Here is a 23,313-nt window from a genome sequence, read left to right as displayed (position 1 = left end):
TTATGATTAGTAGAAAAAAACAGGTATGATCCTACACATATTCCACAGATGTTCAGAAGTTCTTCTTTTGTCATTATTACGATTTATGTTCGCTGCAGCATGTCATATTTGTCATTCTCCTTGGCTTCCGGTAAGAAAGCAGAGTTGAGAACCTTTTCGGCATAAGGTGCAGAATGAAAAGTATTTACCTACCTCCCGTTCCTCTGCTGAGGCACATCGGACCGTCTTTTTCCACCTTCTTACCAGGAATTTCCAAAGCCCTTCTGTACATTTGGTCTCCTATCTTGGTCTTCCCCAAGGCGTAGGCGTGTGGCAGAGCAACACTTCTCGCAAAAGCTTTCTTTCTTTCACCTTATATTGCTTTAACTTGAATTTCAATAATAAACATTTCTGTAAAAATAAAACATAACAAAACAAATTGGGGGCAAGAGAACTCGACAACTGAACGTGAAAAGGAACAAAACTTTTAGTCTGTTGAACAATGCGAAGTGTGCACGTTTCGGGCAAAGCATGCACGTTTCAAAAGTCGATAAAAGCGGGCAAACCTGAATATCACAAGGGAAAACCTTAAAAATCAAAACTTACAAAAAAGCGTAGCTTCCGTAATGAGTCAACTCTACTTTACAAAATATAACAAAAGAAAACTACGTATCTGTCTGAAAGGGGTTGTTCTTTATTTGGGAATTACTGGTACGCGTTTTCTTTCTTTCCTTCTGTCTACTTTATACATGTAGTCTCCGGTCTCTGTCTCTGTGCTAAGTACACCAGGTTTCCTGAAGGCTGGCGTTTGTTGATCAGACGAGCCAGGAGGAGTGACTCGCATGTACTCTCCAATCAGAGGTTTGGCTACAATTGTATTATTTTTTACGTGTTTATAGGCATTTTGGTCGGCTAAACATACTTCTAGGCCCGCTTTACTCCTTTTGATACTATCTTATGGTACCGTAGGATCTGCTTGGAGGTTATCACATGACCCCGTCGTCGTACGATTTTTGTAGCCTCTCCACATTAAGTTCCACTAGTAGGTCTAGGTCTGTTTGGGATATACGATCCTCGTTGTTTGCTATCATGTTCCAATAGCCCCAGTTTCCAGCGATGCATGATATGCATTATACATGTGGACGAAAATATCAGGCATCAGATCACGGTAGTAGCAGGACGATTCGTCCGCTGAAGAAAACTTGGAAGTGTAACACCTGTGTCGCGTGGCGAAAATTGTAGACTACCACGAATGATACAGGACTATCGCACTGTTAATAGGACCTTCATCAAATCAAATCAAATCATAGGACCTTCATACTAGCTGAAACCGAAGTTAGTAGGAATCAAGCAGAAACAGCCCGAATGAAGTATTTGCAAAATTCGTGCCACATTCGGGGCCATTCTGAGTGGGAATTCCAAATGGGCCTTATATCCCCTTCACACGAGAAGGAATGAGCCCAAATGCCGTCAGAATGAAAATTCCTTTCCATTCCTGGGAATTCGTAGTGTATTCTGGAAATTCGTACTGCATTCCAGATACTCTTTTGGTCACATTCGGACCGGATTCGAAGTGGCTTGCCGTTTCGGTTCTCCATCGAATGAGATAAGAATGTTTCGAATGATGTTAGAATGCCACAGAATGCGGTCGGACTGCAGTTAGAATACATTTAGAATCCACCAGTGGAATGCCATTCGATATTCCTCCACTTCGAATGCACCTCGACAGTTTTTGACATGTCAAAAACTTTCGAGCTGGCCAAAAGAACGGGGACGAATATCTGGAATGCAGGACGAATGTTTAGAATACAGTACGAATTGCCAGGAATTGTCAGGAATAGAAAATCAATTTCGTTCTGACGGCATTCCGGCTCATTCGTGGTCCCGTGTGAAGGGGGCTTTTCATAGTGATAGTACAGACAGGTGAAATTTTTTGTTTTGTTGAGAGCAACTGTTTGATTCACTTCTGCCATGATTGACTGGTTTACAAGTGAGGTCGATATACTAGTATATAAAGTTTATACACCTAGGAATCACTTTTGTTTGCTTCGTACATTGTGCAGTTCTGTGCATTAGGTAAAGCTTTTTAAGACTGAACTGTAAGGTTTTATCCACTCACACCGGGAAGAACCTCGTCATTTTGATATCTTAAGTGTGGACGGTTGTTTGTCGCGCCTGAGATGTGGCTCTCCTCAAACACAAATTTCATATCCCATCGGAGAAGACGTCCGTAATCGAAGCTAGTCACTCATTCTCACCTGTTCGAGTGAGGAAATGTGTGCAAAGCGCCGTTCCCTATGGCACAATGATTAGGGTCTACTGGGGATACGAATCCAGAACCTTTTGACTATTTCAACACTAAAGGGGCATGTTGGCGTCTGACGCCACCAACGTACCGTCACCGTACCGTGGACACCGTCGACCATACAAAACATATAATATCAATAGAGTGAATTGTGCGGTACATTTGGGTCATTTCTGTATATTTCACGATATGTTACATGTGACGTCACTGTATTATAAGTGTACGTACATTCTTTAATTGCAAGTGTATTTTTTGACGCATTTCAATCAATAAATTAACATTGATATTCAATTAATTGAGAATGCTGCGATTTCCAATAATCTGCTTAACTGGGCTTGAAACGCAAATGCGCCGCCCGTCGGAGTGTGGGGGGTGGGGTGGAATTTGCCCAATTCGCTTGCAACTGGCAGACAGGGGTTCAGTGGTTTATCTCCAAACAGATCCGGATCTGTTACATCCTACGGTTACATAAGATAGTATCAAAGTAGCTGGCAGAGCAATGAAACCGGCTAGGAGTGTGTGCTTGGAGATTAGTTCATTGTCTTTACCGCAACGCCTGCTCACGGCACCTCTAGAGCCATCGAGGTTCCGCGAAGGTACGTCTGAACACGAGAGGCGAGTAGAAACAGTCTCCTGGCTCCCGGGATTCCAACCCGCGCCGCACCCGGGCCGCCAGCTCACAAGATCTCCGTAACATCCCCAACCAGTTTGACGGCATTTGAACCCCACTATGACAGTACGGCAAATCAGTCATATACAGTACCCCTTAAGGCTAAAAATAATAAGGAATTAAAACAAGGACTCCGTCAGGGAGGTCGTTATCGAAGGGATTAGACCCAGAGGAGAATTGTGTGAGTGAGTCTGACACCCACTTTACACGACCGTTTTCTTAGACTGACAAATTATCACAAGAGAATATGTCGTTCTATGAATGACAGGGATTAAACTGTGGGCTTACATAAATCTCCTAAGAGTTGTTCTTTTTTTTCAATAGAGTTGTTATTCTTTCAACAGTTTATGTTAGATATGGAATACAAGGCTATATTCAACCCCTTGGAAATGCTTGTACGTGTTTCTTACTTTGTGCCCTCGTTCTATCTCGTCCCTTAAATTTCTATCGATCCTACAGGCACCCGGCCGTTTTCTTTTCTGAAAGTCGGTTCCAGGGTCTAGGCACTTTGCTTTTTTCGATGTGCCGACAGTACAGAAAGATACACACAAGTTTCAAGAAAGACGCGCAAAATGCCACAGAGGCCGCTCGAAATAAAACAAACCCTACATCTCTCGCAGTTGTCCCGGGAGTTTGCTCACCATATGGTTTCGGCCAGCGGCCGAGCTCGAGGGGAAGTCCCGCGACCTGGCCGAATACTAGCAATAGGGGACTATGGCCAAGTTAGGAATAAAAACCCAGTATTACAAGGTTATAATTCAGAAATCAATTTTTGTCGGTGTCCACCAAAGATCACCAAAGAAACATAAATGGAATTCCGACCCTTTAATTGGCCCAGGATGAGTGAACTGACCGGCCGACAGATAGCTTATTGGATAGCTGACTGAAATTTGTCCTTTTTGGCCTTCTCTTTGAAAGTTTCGTCATCCAGTTGACACGTCTGCTTTGGGACAAAGTTGTTAAAAAACTTTCAGACAGGAAGGCTACCAACATCGCGTGAGGCGCCAAATCTCGAAGCATGTACAAGAATACAATTCAGTCTCAGTGTATTTTATTACGGCGATTAGACGTACGTCGCTAGTATTTCAAAGCTATTCACGATTCACTGCCACTAGATCGTAGCCAGAGACGAACGCCCGGTCAGCTGGAAAACATTATGGCACTGCTGGGAGCTAGCTCGCTCACTGGCTGGCAGCACCGCGGGGTTCTTTGGCGGAAATTCCAAAAGTTGATCATGCTTCATTGAAACGCAGGGACTGGAACCGTCTTGTATCGTGTTTTCCGAAATACGTTCTCCAGTGGCTAAGCTTAGTATAGAAACTATGGGAGTAGGAGTGTTGGAGTCCAGTCATCACAGCAGATGTTCCAAACACAGAGGGGAAAGGAACGGAAAACACATATCTGTGGGACTTGATGGGGAAGTATTTTAACGACCACCCCTGACGGTACGGGGGAAAACAGTCTGCCTGTTTATGAGAAATGAAGAGACAACAAATACAGGTAGGAAATCGTGTTATGCTGATATTGTCGAGTATGCAGTGCTAGTATCATGGTATGGTAATAGATTATGGTTGTTGATACTGAACTTGCACAGTGAAGGTGAGATGAGTTGATCGAGTTACAGGGTACCGGGGTGGGGGGCTGTTGAAGTTTTGGCGCCATTTTTTGAGTGCCACGTTATACACGCAACAAGGTTTGCAGACTTTTGCTTCAGATTCCATCGTATTAATAATATCACCAGAATTGTACATGTGTATTAGTCTAGTCGTACACGAAGAAGGTTGCAAATTACTAGTAATTTGATTCCTATGATCTGTTCATGTGTGGTGAGCTGGCAAAAATGGAAAATCACTTATTTTGATCAAACCTACATTTCATTACACATATAGGGCCGACATTTACCGTGAGCTGGTAAGACCCAAGTTATTTTAATCGCTGAGTTGCCCCTTCAAGTTGAATTGACTTGACGCTAGTGTGAGTCGTGAAGGCCAAAGCAGATGTTGGGTGGGTTGGAAAATCAAGCAGAGGTTTCGATAGCCCGGCCCAGCCCGATCTCAAAAACATCTTTGAGATCGTGTTGGGGTCTGGTATATCCGTGCTAAGGATCGCTAAGATTTCGGTCTAGTTTTCTTTTAGTTGAAAGTTGTTTACCAGGCTAGTCAAGTGTCGTTTAAACAGTTTCACTCCTTTTCAGCTGATGGGATTCTGATAGAGACTAGAATTCATCTTTGACCTCTATTTGACCTCTGTGCTTGGTTGCATGAATGATGACTTGGCTGAAACTACTCTTCATTGGGAAAAAATGAACCTCACTGAACGTGTTTATGTTGTACATCACTCCCTTTGATTCACAAATTAGTACCCGTAACTGTTACCAACTACGCCAGGCTCGCTCTGTAGGTCCCAGGGTGTCCTTTCCTTATCAATCTTGTAATCACGTGTTCAGTCCAGACCTGACATGCGGCCTGTTGACCCTCTTATCTTGATGAACGATCAGCAGGGATCCAGTGCCATCCCGGTTACTAGCACAGCACAGTATAGCCTGGATTCCATGCCTTCCATACCCCAACCTCAAGATATATCTTTCGTGTGCACGATAGATACTTGAGATAGGGCTGGGGTTTGTTAACCAGGCTAAGCACAGTATTGTGTACTTGTATTCGATGGCATGCCAGTAGTCTGTATTTGGCCCAAATCTGCAAAATTCATGAAAAAGATTCCCGGCTATGACGTCACGCACTCCGATGCTGGCCGAAGACTGCCCGAACTGCGAGCGAGATGCCTGCAGTGTCCGTAGATTTCCTTATTTGGGAAGAAATTATGACGCGCGGGAGAGGACGCTGGCGACCATTTCTAAAGTACATCAAGGGCGTCCTCGAGTACATGTACACTTGTTTAGGCGCTTTAATGTGGGTGAATTGTGGAATTTTTGGGGATGCGTGCCCAACTTTTCGTCTTATAAATATGAAACTTTATAACGTTTTCCCTGCAAAACGTATCAAGCTTTCATCAACAGTACAAGGCTGGACTCCAGGGTATCACTTGCCTAATTAATTTTTTTTTGCGTCAGCGTGGTCTCTGTTGACATAGGACGTCCTTGAAAGTTGCAGGAAGGGGAGGGGGGCAAAGTTATTTTCTCAGGATTTTTTTTTTCTTTTCATTTTGAGTTCCTTACGGCAGCATGCCCGCATAGGGGGTATGTGTACAAATTGTATTCTAACCGCGACTTCACTTTCATATAATCTATTATTATCTAAACTAAACGTGGAGGTTATATATTCAAACTTCGATCCATTTGTCCATCTGCATTTGATTTTCTGTATAATTGGTGCATACATATCTTTGCCTCGTGTGGAAGTTATTTCATCTAGTGACTATATCACAGCACGTTTTGGAATTCACGCCGCCGGAGTCACGACGTGCTTGAGTATGTCAATTAAAGACCGTACCAGAGTAATCAAAGACCTCACGCCCAGCCATGACTTCACCACGTGCCATTTCTAAATAAGAAGCCGGAAATTTGGTCGGCAAAGGCTACGTTTGGAATGTAATGTTTTCTGATCATGAATGACAAAATATGTTGTGTAGTCGTAATTTTTGCCTGTTTTTTCCTTCTTTTCGCCTGCTTGTTACACTGGTTTCGCACTGTTTCCTACACTGGTTTCACACTGCTTCCAGGCACGTGGCGGCACCGCCCTTGCCCAACGGGAGACCGTTTCACTTTTTTCCAGTGTAGGTCGGAAACTAGCTCTGGAACCACAAAGATATAGATTCACAATTGTCTCAATTTCTATAGTTAAGAGTTTTCTCGGCACTGATAATACCAGTTTACCGTCGATCTGTTGCAGCATTCGGTACGTTTTTCTCCAGAACAAGCCCACGTTTTCGCGCATGTGGGTGTCAAATTTCCATCTAATTTTAGGTCGGTGTCTGACGGTGTTTAAATTTGGGACAGACACAGGGTTTCAAAGTAGCCTCCTTCACCCGACCGTCGTCTCTAGGACCTTGGCGAAAGTTTTTTTTTTTTTTTTTTGTGTGGGGGGGGGGGGGTGGACGTCGATTTGCCATTTTTATCCGGGAATACGACGGGAAAGGAAAGTATGCCTGGAAATGAAAAATGGCGGGAGAGGAATATATACGTTACTAAGGGAGTGTACCGGCCCTGTTAAGATTAGAATACATTTAGAATACGTTAGCTGTAACGCCGGGCGTAAAATAACCCGATAGACGTATTATGCTCTTGTCGGCGTTTCTGAAATTTTGAATCAAACGGCGGACCGACATACTAGTCTCTCAAAGTACAAGTTGTTCTTTGTTGTTGAAATACAAAAGTTTTCTGACTGACCTGTAACGGGCCTCCTGCGTTCCACCGGAGAAAACGTGTTGAATACGTCAGGCAACACTTTTGTTTGTTACAATATTTTTGTACCGCTTGCGCTAGCTTGTCGTGACCACGGGCGCGGCGGCTGGTGGACAAAAACATATATAATTTTGTACATGAGCTAGTCCTGCTTAGATTTGCCTCGGTTCCACAAATCACGCGTCTTAACCGTTACCGATTTCAGATTTGGAAGCGCGAGTCGTTTATTTCCTTAGCACAATAACATGCCTTTGCAATAAATGTTTCGGTATTCTTCAAAGACAAATGAAAGAACCTCGTTTATTGGCGACGAATATAAAATTGTTTGCTGTCAGTATTTCTATTTGCTAGAATGCTGAAATGATTGGATTTACGTCCCTCGAAACTTCAGACTGCCCGGAGGTAGCGGTAAGATTTTCAAAAATTTGCGATCTGTGATATGACTCAAGACCACTCACCGTGAGAAAGTTTAGTGTGGCCTCGACGCTGCCGTTTGCGTGTATCAAACCGCATAATCTATAGTTCGGTCCCAGACTGTTCTTGCTATTTTTTTTGTCACAGCGCTCTAATTATATTTCAATCCACACATGGATTGAATTATATTGTGTTTTGGATTAAATTATATTGTGTTTTGTCATGTTTCTTCATCACCTGCCAAATTTTCAAATGGAATCATCTTTTTCATTTTGAGGCCAAATGAACTGAAATTTATTTGCCGAGGAGTTAGAGATAGTAAATACCCCAGGCGTTTTTTTTTCACTTTTTAATAGAGGCCTTAAACTTTAAACTTTATTTTTGGGGGGTCATTTTTAAACCAAAAATGGATATTTTGGGCCCTTGTGCTCCTGTATTACAACCTAATGACCCGCAGTTTGCATTGGACATATGCCCATTAGGACGCCATTGACACTTTGTGTATACATCACTTCAAAAATGAGTTGGGGTTTGAATTTGAGGCCATTTTGTGACAAAAAAATGTATATTTTTGGCTCCCATGCCTTGTATTAAATAATCGTTCTCATTCAAATGTCGAAAATGGCATTTTTTGGTGGAACAATAAATCGGCTTGATTTAGTGAAAACTATGTGGTTGTTGAGAAAAATCCCTCTTTTAACCATAGCCAAAAAATGGAAACTTATTATTTTCGGTCCCATTGGTAATGCATTACAGGGCAGGTAACAAACGTTACCGGTAACGCTTGTTACAACAGTAGACTTTACCCTGTTTTCTTCGAAAGGACTTACCTTATTGACTACATCATTTAGGTATAAGTGGATGTCCCTAGGGACATTTGAAAAGTGTGCAGCTTTTTTACACCAGGTCAAATAGAAAGCTTAGACAGCATCGAACAACGGTAACGTTTGTTACAGTCATTTCTGTACAACATTTTGTTAAGCAAGGTGGGATACAAATGACAGTCAACAACCCTTTCTTGTTTCTTTAGAAAGCCAAAAAACTGTACAGCGTCACAAAAATGGCCATTTCTAGTCTTATACGTGGATAAGATACATCCGTGGCAACCATCGTACTAGTGGTGGTAACGTTTGTTACAGAATCTGGCGACAGGCATGAACCTCCTCACACAGCCTCCAAGATCAGTGATAGTACTATTAGTAGCGATCTGACGTGATCGGTCAGAGGGCCTGGTCAGCTGGTTTCACCTGCGGAACAGTCATTCTGGGAACTGAATTATTACATTTTTGGGTACTCTTTGAATTCTTCGTTTCTTCTTAGGCGACAGCCATTTTTTAGGGTGTGAAATCCCACCCGTGGCTATATCAATCTTCTAACCCACCAACCTATAAGAATGTTGTGGTGCATCTTTTGTAAAACATTACAGGGGTTATAGAAAAATGAAGGGACTAGTGATGTTGTCTATAATTTGCTCCATATCAAGGCGTAAAGTCAGGCGACAGCATTTCGACATTTAAATGCGAACGAGCCTAAAGCCAAATGACCAGAAATTTGATATGAAGGGGTGTGGCACATGTGCCCACAGCACGTCATTTTCACTTTGGGAACACCTTTCATGAAATTGTTGAAATTTTGGATTTTTTGTCATTTTAGCCACAATATTTATAGGTTTGCCTCCTATGCATTTGTATGAAAACCAAACGACCTGAGATTTGGTATGAGGATGCATACAGAACGTATGTAACCACTTACATTTAGATTTTTTTGCGATTTTGGTTCAAAAATCTGTATTTTTGCTTCCTTTGTCACGAAATACTCAAATAGTCAACCGATCTAGAATTTGGTATAAGGGTAGCTGTTAACTAGAAATGGGAAATGGGACACATAGACCAGTCCATTTTACATAGATGGAGGTGTTCTGGAAGAGTCCATTCTTGTATTAAGGGGCAACTTTTAGACATCCAGTTTAAAAATTGGAGTGGGATGATGTTGTTGGATAATTAAAACAATTTATGCTTAAGATTGATATAGAACAGTACATTTGCGAATGGGGATGACCATGGATCGAAATATGCTTTCTTTGCTCCAGGGCAAATGTTGTTCTTTCTATTTTTTCCTTAACTTTGGCCAAATCAAATTGCAGTTTGTACCTGTGCTATAGAAAAGTTGTGCTGCTGACGGGATGTTTATTTACACATGCAGCCACTGACAGACGCCAGTGTTCTTGAACATTTTGCCATATTACGTGTATGCCAACATAGTTTTATAACGCCGGATTATTTTATTTGTAGCTTTTCATACTACATAACAATCATACACTCAGCTACCAATGAGTATCATCATAGATTGTAGTTTTGTGAGCTGTTTATTGTGAATTCGTAGGAATTTGTGGATCTCTGCAGAAGGCTTTTGGCATCTATTCTTGCATAACTTTTTACAAGTTCTGCGGATGATTGCGGGATGTTCAGAACTTTTTACGTGTTCTGCAGAAGATTGCGGGACGTTCTGTGACCGAAAGACGAGGGATGAGGGATGTCTAAGACGGTCTTGCGTACCTAAAGCAGGGGTGGCACAGGGCCCAAATTTTTTTGTCTCCAGGTCGCTAAAACCCGCAAAATGCACCAATGATGTTGTATTAGTTATAAATCGGACAGAAAACGCTTATAAAAGTAAGTTACTGTTGACATTTACTGTTGACACATATACAAATATATTTCTACTATAAAAGTACTATATTACAATAAATTCAGCCATCGTCAAAATTCAGCCATCGTGTATATATAAGGTACCGAATAAAGCACTAGGTAAGGAGTATACCTGTTTTGAAAGGAAGCAGTGTTGAACAGGGCCAATGGAATTCCAGCGAGGGAGGCAGTGTTGAACAGTGTCGCTGAAAATCCATTGAGGGAGGCAGTGTTGAACAGGGTCGATAGATTTCCAGGAAGGCTGGCAGTGTTGAACAGTGCCGCTGGAAATCCAGCCAGGGAGGCAGTGTTGAACAGGGCCGCTGGAAATCCAGCGAGGGAGGCAGTGTTGAACAGTGCTGCTGGATTTCCAGCGAGGCTGGCAGTGTTGAACAGTGCCGCTGGAAATCCAGCCAGGGAGGCAGTGTTGAACAGGACCGGATTTCCAGCGAGGGAGGCAGTGTTGAACAGTGCCGCTGGATTTCCAGCGAGGGAGGCAGTGTTGAACAGTGCCGCTGGATTTCCAGCGAGGCTGGCAGTGTTGAACAGGGCCGCTGGAAATCCAGCCAGGGTGGCAGTGTTGAACAGGGCCGCTGGAAATCCAGCCAGGGTGGCAGTGTTGAACAGGGCCGCTGGAAATCCAGCCAGGCTGGCAGTGTTGAACAGGGCCGCTGGATTTCCAGCCAGGCTGGCAGTGTTGAACAGGACCGGATTTCCAGCGAGGGAGGCAGTGTTGAACAGTGCCGCTGGAAATCCAGCGAGGGAGGCAGTGTTGAACAGTGCCACTGGAAATCCAGCGAGGGAGGCAGTGTTGAACAGTGCCACTGGAAATCCAGCCAGGGAGGCACTGTTAAACAGTGCCGCTGGATTTCCAGCCAGGCTGGTAGTCTTGTTCTGGACCGCTGGAATTCCAGCCAAAGAGGCAATCTTGCTCTAGGCCGCTGGATTTCCAGCCAGAGTAGCAGTCAAATGGAAGCCGCTGGAAATCCAGCCAGAGGATGCCTAGGGTAAGGCGCTGGAATTCCAGCCAGGGAAGCCAGTCTTGAGTAGGGTTTAGGAGTACATAACATCATATTATGTACAAATAGTACCCAGATCTAAAAATCATGTCAACTTGAGACAATAATAATGTCTCAAGTTGCATCTGAATCCGTTAAAAGTTTTCAGCTTGAAAAAAGTACAAAAACACTATTACTGTACAGTAACAGCACCTGTTCGTTGAAAATTACAAAAGTAGTGTCAGTTTTTATGTTTGTCCCATTCTTCATGAATGAAAAATATAACTTCAATGATAATGACTTTGACTTGACTTTATTTATTTTGCACAATCTTTAAAAAGTTAACATAAAACAAGTTAAAGGAAGAAAGTACGTGCAGGGGGGAAGAAAAAAGCCTCGTGGCTTGTACAAGGTCTTCCTCCAAAGTAACAAGATTGAATAGACGTGTAAAATTAAACATTAGACAATAATGTAACCAAAAGAATTATATCAATTAACAAAATGGAAATAAATCATAATAGTTCAATAATTGATAACTTATGCTATATAAGAATATAACATTGAAAGAAATGTAACAACTGACAATGAATGGGAGATTAATTAAATGTTTGATTATCTAATAATGACTTTTTTAACAGGTTTTTGAAGATGGGTTGTGAATGACAATGATGTAAGGTTTCATTTAAACTATTCCAGATTTGCGGACACTTGAAGAACATGGAAAACTTTCTTTGTTGTGTTTTTACTTGTATCTGTTTTAAATGGTTAGACTGTCTAGTATTGTAATGATGGTGGTCTGAATTGTGATGGAAAAGGTTCTGGAATTGCTTAGGTATAGAAGAACTATTAATTGTTTTGTGAACAAAAAGGCAACTTTGCAGTTTGTTTATATCATATATAGTTAATACTTTTAAATTACGAAACAAAGATGCAGAAGGGAATGTATACGACACATTTGAGACTATTCGGACGAAGCGTTTCTGCAGAAGAAGTAGAGGTTTAAGTGATGTGGAGTACGTACTCGCCCATACAATGTTACAATATGCAAGATAGGGATATAGTAAACTATAGTATAATATCATATGTTTTAGAAGATAGTAGCATTGCGATTTTTCTGACAATACCTATGTTTTTATAGATTTTTTTGCAAATAAGGTCAATATGTTTTTTCCATGTAAGTTTGTCATCAATGGTGACACCTAAATAATACCCACACTTTAAGGAGCTTATAATATAAAGGCCAATTTGCAACACCAGAAAGTTGGTAAATGGTTTCATTATTGGTGAAAATTTGCTAGAGTGGTTGATTTTTATTTTTTTTTTTCTCCAAAAAATAGGAGCGAGCGAATCCGTGAACCAAGAAATTAAATTGGTGTGGCCTTAGGCCATGTTGATTCAATAGACAGATGTCACATCTGGGAACTGATGCAACAGGCTGCAAAATTCTTTTATTTGCAGACTAAACCATTTATTCATTTAACGGGAGGTGCCCTAAGATGATACCTGCCCTAAGATTTTTTGCTGATCTTATGCATTATGATCTGATCAATGCATAAGTACAGCATGTTTGTTCCCACTGACTAATATATGCTGATTTAGCAGCGCGTGAAAATGCATGCCATGTTAGGGAAGCTCCTGTTAACATTTGAAAATGCCAGTCTTTGATTATATCTTCAGTCTCTATAGAATTATAGAAAAACAGCTTATTACTATTAATTGCTCACTGATTGTCCAATTTTCTCATCAAAGCATCTGTTAGGCAAGGATGATCATGGTATTTTGGCAACAATGTGACCATCAACGTCATCATATGAATGGTAATGATAATTCTTTTATCCTTTTGTGGAGTAAACAATACATTGAATTTGTGCTGATTGACAAGCTATAGTTTGGCCATACTAATCTTTTCCTTGGTTCTCCGAAATGTTAGACGAATCATAATGATCTGTCAACTCCTTCTTGTGTTATTCCCTTCTAAAGTCTGACACCTAGGTGGCCCCTGCAGTTCCTACATAAGCTGCTAGGAGGCCCAAATCTCTACCACTTACCCTTGACCCGAATAGCTATCTACCACTCAAATATGGTAATCACAGCGTGTCCAGAACTTGTGACAGGAAGGTCTGTTTCAGTATTGTAACAAGTTGCTAGGGGGCTCAAAATCTAGTCTTATCCAGGTCTAAACAAGACCTACCCACATACTGAATATCAATACAATCTATCAAAGCAGTCTTGAGTTATGCTTGTCTTCTACAAACATACAAACAAACGCTATGGAAAATATAATCTTCTAGGCGAAGGTAAAAATACAAAACAACAAAATAGAAATACAGGCCAATAGGGCTGTCAACATGTCGTGATTATATGGTTCTCAGATGAAAAAATTCTGAGAAGTAACAAATAGAATTGGTTTGTTCTGAAGCAGAGCATGTCAGAGTTTTCTATTTTACTTTCAAGTGAAGCCAGTAATGTGATTTCCTCTAAGCCCCCATTACTTACTTCAAGATGTGATGCATAAAGATGCTTCATGCATGAGATTTTCCATCAAAGCTATTTTGTACAGTCTGTTAACCTTACATGATCGTTAATATCTTCCTTTTCATCTTATTCGCGACCCTCTATAATGGAAAGTTAATATGGGTATTTTTTAGACTGCAGAGTGATAACAGGCAGTACTCTGTTATCCTTTTGGAAAATTCTTCTTCTTGGATTATGTTATGCTATTCTTACAATAAGCCAAAAGCTGCCTGCAAGACACATTTAGCTTTAAGTTTGTATTCACATTAAACTAGGATAATTGTAGTAGAAAAAATGTAATTTCTCAGAAATGAGGTTTTGGAGATGCAGTTAAAATCCAGACCAGGGGAATGGAAATGTCCATGTATACATTTCGTGTACTGCAGTTAATGATTTATCTGCAATGTAATCTGCATAACCAACTAACGAACAGATAATTTAGAAATGCTGATTCAGGATAAATTCATCAGAGTCACCTTGACCATTAATGATTTATCATAACAAAAAGTTAAAGGACAAAAGATTCCAAAATGATTGTTTAGCATTTAGCTCAGGATTCTATGAGCAACGCACCTGGTCCCTGTACTTAGTTTTATCAAGTACAAGCATCATGTACCCCAACTAGGGGTGGGTACCAGTACCGTGTATTGGTACAAAACTGGAAAAACCAGTTGTTGGACCTATGCTAAATGTTGGACCTATTAGAAAATAAACAGACTATTTGATCAGGAATTCACATGTTTTGTGGCTTACCGGTCAAAGAAATAACAAGAGCGAAACAAAGTAGAATTTATAGTCAATTCTACAAAGTTTTACAGTCAATTGTACAGAGGCAGTTAGTGTTGCAGGATTTTAGAACGTCAGTGGGAGGCAAATAATCCACAAAACATACTTCTTTGTAGCAAATTGGACCGTTGTTTTGAGTATCGTCCATTCACATGCTTTTACATACTGAATCAGATCCTCTTTGGACTTGAACCGGACCTGGACCTGAATGTTCTGTACCGGTACTCACCCCTAACCCTAACTGATGCTCTCATTTGGACTGCAACCCTTACTGGTAGCAGGCAAGAATAATAGACGGGTAGGACTCATACACTCAACCTCAAAGTCCAATGCTTCAAATTTGAGTCATGGACATCAAACAACAATGACAGACTACACTGAGTACATGATTGTGCAGTTTATATAAGGTCTAGGTCAGTCTTGGCTAACCTCTACCAGAGATTGCTGTATGATTAAATAGCTTCAGCTGGAACCCATCCAGTTTAGTCAGATTGTGGTTCGTGAGTAACATTGTACTACAGTCAAACTTGGCACAGGCAACCACCTTCTGTCACAAGCCACTTTAGAATAGTCCTTTCCATTTTCAAATAGTCCTTAGCAACCATTTTGCTTTAATCCGTTGAGTGGTTGCTGAATGTATGTTTGAATGTATGTTTGAATGTATGTGTGTGAACTTCTGGCACAGAGCAAACAATGAACCAAAGTCAGTATGTGTAGTTGAATAGATTTTGCAAGAAATGTAAAAAAAAATATAGCTGTATGTAGATATCAAGATTAAAACTAAGAATCAATCTAGGCTATGAAGAAAACCTTTAAGGGGCGAATATTTTCAATTTTGGGAGTCTTACTACATGTCAGAATATGAAGATAAAACCATATTGAACTCTTCAAGTCTCATGGGTGTCAGATAATCTTGTAGGAACAAATTTCAATTCTTGGAAACTGTCCAATATTTTCTTAATCCTAGACCCTTAGCAGAATTGATTTTTGGCTAATATAGCAATAGATATGCTGACAGTCTGTGCATTTTCAGTTAAGATTAAAGCAGTTTTGGTACAAGCCTAAAAACGTTGGACTAAAATGGTACAATGGCTTTGTGATAGTCATAAAGGATTAGATCTCACTGGCTGGCAAACCCTCCATAGTTCAAATGTAGTCAAATGCACCACAAAAATGTACATTCAAGTACAAAAAATAAGTCAAATGTGAAGTCACTCACTTATTCTCTAAAACTCTAAATTTCATAGATAGTCAGGATTAGTCTACCAATTTAACGTTTAACGGTAAAGTGTGACTGAACTGTTTTTGAGAAAGCATTAAATGTAAACGCACATATGCAAACTCTCTTCTTTGATTTTTACAGCAGTTAATCGTATTTCCCAAAGACCACCACACTAACAAGGCGTGCGGTATGTTTCCATAGTAATGAGTGCAAGAAGTCTGCAGCAATGGATACTGCCTAGAGACATGTCTGTTGCTAAGGACAATAATTGGGGCACCTGTCATAAGAAAGAGTATGGTTGATTTGTGTTTGTTGTATGCTTGGCTTGAGGCAATTATCTTTGCCAGAATGTTACGTTTTTGGTCTCATTTCTATGTGCGTTTGTGTGTGTCCGTATGTGTGGCTGTATGTCTGTCAACAAGAGAAGGCCAAGTTATATTGTCTTGCTATTTGGTATGTGGGTGGATCTTGGTAAGACCAATAAACTAGTAGATTTTGGGCTCCCTAGTAGCCTGTTACGGTACTGCAGTAGAATATCCCCTTTTTATGTGTTGTAAAATGATTTTTAGCAAGTTTCAAAATGTATGTTATAATCAACAGCTGTCACTTTAGATATATGAGTGTCCTGATTTATTTCTCAGGTTATTTCAAAATAGATTATTAATTCCAACATGATACAGATGTTATTCAACGGAGCAGTTATGAATATTTATTTGGGTCGTCATGATTAGAAACATTCATGCTGGCGCAGCCCTGTCCTCCGTCTAATTAGACGTGGCGAAAGTGTCCCCAGACACAGGGCTTTGTAGTTCGTAACAAGAATATGAAGCCTCCGTCGTGTATTGTCCATCTCTAATTCGCATTTACTGAGTCAAAAACCAGCGCTTTCGTTGAAAGACGCGTTTTAACGTAAACTATAGATGCTATCTTTTTGGTATGGTACAAAACTAATTCCACGCCCCAACAGTTTAAAAAGTACGACCTTGATGGAAATCGCTGATACCCACTACGACGGCCGTTAACATTTGAACCCACGCCTTTGAAGCGCGAAGGGTCTTTTGATTGCCCAATTATTGCCGAATGTTAAAGCGTGGCCTGTTGATAATTGGGTGTCATGGAAACTCCTTCCAGTAAACGCTCGAAGGAAAATGTTTAATGAATGAGATCAAGTGTTTGGTGTACAAGTTTGAAGAATAAGGTGCTTACCTGGCACGTATCGCATCTCCATCTCATGGAGTAGTCGTCTTGGCAACCGCAATGTCTTTGTAGAGTCACTATGGACGATTCGAAAGCTGTCCTCAAACAAGTGTCCAGAAATAAGACTAGATCCAGACATCGCTCGCACACGGATCCGTTTCTAGAAGGCGAATCCCATATTAGGCACTCGTGGCTGCCGGTTCGATTAAACTCGTCCAAACAATTGGCAAGGTTGTGTTTCGGACACAGTCCCTGTATGTACTCCTGTTGTTTATGTAAGAAACTGTAGAGTTGGAGGGCGGAATTATTCAGGAAATGCTTGCCTTCGCTCGGCAAGATGTCCCCCACAGTAAATAAGGCGCAGAACGGCAGGCGCCACTCCTTTGGTAGCTCTTTTGGCTCCGTGCACGGTATGGTCCCGGCCTTGGTGCTGAATGCTTTGTAGTAGCACCTGTTGCTGGATTTCTTCTCGCTCACGTGGGCGAGCGGCATCTTAGGGATGTCGTTCATGGCTACTACCTCTCTGACATCGTCTACCAGTAGGAGAATCAGTAGCAGTAGAGAACTAATAGCTGGGCGCCATTTTTGCACCTCCCGAGTGTAGCAGGTTACGGCTGGGTTTGCCCTCTCGGTGCTTGGTCCATGACTGGTAGTCATGTTTCACGGATCCCGGCGAGGAGTCGCCACACAGCTTACAGCCGCTCCAAAGCCGTGACCCCGCTGGGCTAGGGAAGGCATCCCGGTTCGCTCCGCCGTGTGGAGACAGTAGAGACCTGTTGTGCAGATGGGTTTCAAAGTGGGCGCCGCGTTGCACGCATTGTGCCTAGCGACGTACCAAAACAACTACACCATATCCGCGACTTAAAAAGCATCGAATTGCGGAATCCCAGAGGTATCTCCTGGGGCACAGACTGGCGAGTGTTGCTTACAGAAGACTTCTCCGCTGATTATTTCTACACCCTACTCGCAGCGAATTTCCGGAGAAGCGCCTCACCTCTACGCGACCTCTCATGACAACGAGCGATTAATTTTACCCGCCGACGGCATGTAATCCGAACAGTTTATCGCGAATCTTCCCTCAAAGAAACCCTTGCTTCTGTAAACAATGCCGCCCTTTTGAGAGCGCCATTACTTTTACAGCTCACCGCTCCAGACAATCTCTGTGCTTGCGGTTTGCGCATGCTGTCTTGCATGCACTTCGGAAGGATTTTGGTAACATCGCTACCAAAGCTACGACTCATATGTAAGTTCACGAGACTGGGGTATGAATGAATGAACGTTTTGCTGTCATTGGTAGTTTTGGGGGACAGGTCAGTTTATTCTGGAGAGGGGTGTGTTTCAGCTTTCAATATTCAAAATTTTTGTTTGCATCGTAACACAAATTAGCCAAGGATAAACGATTCCCCCCAAACAGCTTGTGTGTTTTTATTCTTTCCAAGGGTTTGCCCTAATTTGGTACTAGTGTGACTAACGACTTCCGGTAAACAATCTCAGCCTGGTTGCTTCCGACGATCAAAGGGTGTGTAGGGCACCACGCAGCGGTTTCGCATAGAACAGGCTTGCTTCTATGTGTACAAAATTAATGCAAATTTTTACCAAAATGTAACAGAAAAATCTTAACATAAAAAGCCCCTCCCTTTGCACCCACCATGGACAATCCTTCTGATATCATATATAGACTTCCACGAGCATAATGTAGTCACATATCGACTCAAGATGATTTCAACATCGAAATATTTTCGTTTTTAGAAATGTAAACACGAACATTTTTCCTAGAATTGCCAGAACTGGCAGAAGTGAGGCAATTTTTTCTTCCTTCCGCTGATTACGTGCATTTATTACAGGAATGTAAATTTTTACCAAAATGTAACAGAAAAATTTAACATAAAAAGCCCCTCCCTTTGCACCCACCATGGACAATCCTTCTGATATCATATATAGACTTCCACGAGCATAATGTAGTCACATATCGACTCAAGATGATTTCAACATCGATATATTTTCGTTTCTAGAAATTTAAACACGAACATTTTCCCTATAATTGCCAGAAGCGAGACTAATATTTCTTCCTTCCGCTGATCACAAGCATTTATTAAAGGATTCCGCGCTGCCAATTATACTGTAGGAATAACCCAATTACAACACTTCCTGTAGATTTCCATGCCCCCTTCCAGGCTGAAAGACCAATTATTTTTTCCCCTGATATCAGTTGATGATATAACAATAATTGGTTGTTTTTTTTTACATTTTTCTTCCTTTCAGCCACTTTTGCTTTTCGTATTTTTTTCAGAAAAAAATTTGACCAACAGGTAAAAGAAAAATAATGATTTTCTTTTAAAATGTCTTGGGTGAAGATATACGGCTTAAATAACACAAAGAACAACAAGATTATTCAAGTTCTCAGCTTTTAATGGCGCATATGCGATGAATCCCTTCCTTTGCTTTGTTACTACTGTTCTGACTAAAAGGCATTGTTTTAGACTGAAATTATGTGCATGTGGCTATGCATGGCAATATTTACAGGTGTGTTGTTTTTTTTGGGGGGGGGGCTTAATATTTTGCAAAATGAAAAAAAAATGGACATGGAAATCCGAGAAGCAAGGAATGAATTTGGTATGGCCTTAGCAACAATTTAAACATTCATGTCACGTTATCAATATTCAATATGGGGCTGAATTCAACGCATGAAATATATGCCTCTTATACGTGCTCTAGGGTAGAGCTTTAAAAGCAAACGGAGCGATGTAGATGTTCGACGCAGTGTGATATGAAAATCAATGTGACTGTACTGAGATTTCAACCACCAAAGTACTATAAGAACTCTATTTGCATACGATCCTTATGAGTCAGTGACTTTGACATGTTCAACCAGTTTTTATAGTTGGATGTTGATGCACTTGTATTGAATTGATCTGCCAGCTCATTCTAGTGTCACTTAAGAAGAGTGATGGATGTCACTATAAACGTCGAGAAGTAATTCTCCGTTTTTTATCTAGTTAACGTTGTAGAGATTGAATTTCATTAGGACATTGTTAACCTGGATGTCTAACCTTCGTATAGAATACACAATTATCTGCGATATTTAGCAGTTTAAATAGAATAAAACAATATTCGTTGGTATGAATTTACGCTAATGTATTTTTACCGAAGTATCCATCCAGTCACAATCTAAGCTGCAGTGGGATTCGACCATTTTATCTTGTCAACTGCCTTTAGCTAGCCGTATGTTGTTTTAGAATATTCTGGCACTTATCCACTAGCGCTAGCAGCCTGAGTTTACCTTTATCGCCTGCCTGATGGTTTCAAGCGATATCGCTACTTCCTGGAATTTTATCTCTGCTAATGGGTCGATTTATTTCTACAAACGTCCATAGCGCCGTATGTAGGATAAAGATACCTTACGCACTTTCTCAAAGTGGTTTTCCCTTAACGTCAAGATTTCTTTGTGACAGCCGTTTTACGGCGCCAGTGACGTAAAGAAGATAGGAACATATGATAGGAATAAACGAAGACCTCTTCCCATATGTTGTTCTCTTGTTTATTATATAGTGTTCGAACAATTTAGGTTGGCATGGCTACAGACACTATACTAATCCGCAGTACGTGTCATGTATTTAACTGGAGGCTATGCTGATTCGTTTGAAGACAAAGGCACTGACCTCAAACAACTTTCGTTTTGATGACCGTTTCTCGAAGTGGTTTTCCCTTAACGTCAAGATTTCTTTGTAACAGACGTTTTATGGCGCCAGTGACGTAAGGAAGATAGGAATAAACGTAGACCTCTTCCCATATGTTGTCCTCTTGCGTATTATATAGCGTTCGAACAATTTAGGTTGGCATGGATACAGACACTATACTAACCCGCAGTACGCGTCATGTATTTAACTGGAGGCTATGCTAATTCGTTTGAAGAGAAAGGCACTGACCTCAAACAACTTTCATTTTGATGACGGCATTTCGTATCAAAGGTAGATATATCTAAATATGTGGTACCTCGGTGCATATTCAGAGCCCTGGGGAGTGTGCTGAGATCTTAGAACACACCGAGCTCCACTTAAGAATCTATGGAAAAAGAGAAACTGCCAGGAGTAGAAATATTACCATGAGCAAGTTTAACCACCTTTGATCGCTAATTTTTAATCATACGAAATATAAACAGAGCAGTCCTCGTATGCACATGTAGGAATTACAGCATATTCCAATTAATTGTGCAAAATGGGCGATAAGTTGGATAAATTTCTTATTTTTTTGCCTGGCTCGGCAAATGTATGACTTAAACATTTGTCGTTCTCCTGACAATAAACAAACAATGTAAACGAACAAATGACATAAATGATAACCTTACAATATAAAACGTTACGTTTATTTATATTATTATTTCTCAACTGTGCTTCACTAACACTATATCACAGTTAGGGCCCCTGACACCCCTTTAGAGCTTGTGAAATGAAATAGCCCTAAGTCTTTATATGCTCAGAAAGTCTTAGTGTCAGGGTGATCACCTTGATGTCACTTAGGGAAGCGGGGATGAAAGCAGCTGACAATGATTATCCCTGGATGCATTTGTCTGGCTTCTGTTGCCGGGCCACCCTGTAACATCCCAATCCAGCTCACGTCTTAGTGGGGATTTGGTCACTGGGTACAAAAGGCTCACTGCAAACAAGGGAGAAATTGACTTGTATGACGTCTAAGACACCAGACGTGATAAGGGACCGTTCAGGAAACAACAGCGACGGGAGTATCATAACACACTACAATCCTATAGCGGCAAAGATGTCGTTTTAATGGGGATTCGGTCGCTGGGTACAAAAGGCTCAATGCAAACAAGGAAAAAATTGACTTGTATGACATCTAAGGCACCAGACGTGATAAGGGAACGATCAGGAAGTATCAGCGACGGGAGTATAATAACACACTACAATCCTATAACGGCAAAGCTGACGTTTTAATGGAGATTTGGTCGCTGGGTACAAAAGGCTCAATGCAAAGAAGGAAAAAATTACCTTGTATGACATCTAAGGTACAATATGTGATAAGGGACCGATCATGAAATATCAGCGACGGGAGTATCATAACACACTACAATCCTATAACGGCAAAGCTGTCGTTTTAATGGGGATTTGGTCACTGGGTACAAAAGGCTCACTGCAAACAAGGAAAAAATTGACTTGTACGACATCTAGTCTATGGTGAAGGTACAATACGTAATAGGGGACCGATCAGAAAATATCCCCGACTGGGGCGTCAAGGAAGAAATTGACCTGTTTGACATCTCGTCTGGGGTGAAGGAACAAGATGTAATAAGGGGCCGATCAGAAAATATCAACCATGGGGTATCATAGCACACTACGATCCTGTAACAACAAACCTGTCGATTTAATTTTATCACTGTGTAACAGGTGGTTGCCACAAGCAAGGAAAAGAATCAAACAGTATGACAGCAACATTTTGTAGTTTTGGACAAATATCCAAGACGCAAGAAGGGACGTCGATCAGGAAATATCACCGGGACATAATTGCGTATATAGGTTCTACAATCATGTAATGATACAGCTCACGTGTACACGCGTTTTGATGGGGATTTGATCACTGGCCATGGGCACGAAAGGATCACTACAAACAAGGAAGAAATTGACTTGTATGACATCTAGTAGTCTGGGGTGAAGGTACAAAACGTAATAAGGGACCGATCAGGAAATATCCCCGACTGGGCGTCATAGCACACTACGATCCTGTAACAACAAAGCTGTCGTGAATTAACGGGAATTTTGTCACTGTGCAACAGGTGGTTACCATGCACAAGCAAGGATAAGAATCGAGCATTTTGTAGTTTGGGACAAAGATTTAAGACGCAAGAAGAAGCCGGTCAGGAAATATCATCTGGGCATAGTAGCGCATATAGGTTCCACAATCCTGTAATAACACGGCTCACGTACGCGTTTTTATGAGGTTAGGTCACTGAGTACAAAAGGATCACTGCGAAGAAGGACGAAATCGACCTGTATGACATCTACTCTGGGGTAAAGGTACAACACGTAATAAGGGACCGATCAGGAAATATCACCGACTGGGGTGTCATAGCAAACTACTATGCTATAACAACAAACCTGTCGTTTTAATTTTATCACTGTGCAACAGGTGGTCACCATGATGAAAAGAATCGAACTGTATGACAGTAACATTT

General features: G+C 41.1%; 1 protein-coding gene across 1 annotated transcript in view; it reads right to left on the bottom strand.

The window, feature by feature from the left end:
* LOC118427431 overlaps nt 1–18,754 on the bottom strand; it is a 60,546-nt gene extending 41,792 nt beyond the window's left edge. The window contains exon 1 of the mRNA XM_035837230.1: nt 17,139–18,754. Coding sequence (XP_035693123.1) covers nt 17,139–17,786 — 648 coding nt within the window. The 5' untranslated portion in view covers nt 17,787–18,754. The remainder of the gene's footprint in view (nt 1–17,138) is intronic.
* Nucleotides 18,755–23,313: the final 4,559 nt, after the last annotated feature.

Source organism: Branchiostoma floridae, chromosome 12 (assembly GCF_000003815.2).
Source record: "Branchiostoma floridae strain S238N-H82 chromosome 12, Bfl_VNyyK, whole genome shotgun sequence".
Lineage (NCBI taxonomy): Eukaryota > Metazoa > Chordata > Leptocardii > Amphioxiformes > Branchiostomatidae > Branchiostoma > Branchiostoma floridae.
The sequence above is the reverse complement of the archived record's forward strand: the minus strand, read 5'-3'. Positions and strand labels throughout refer to the sequence as shown.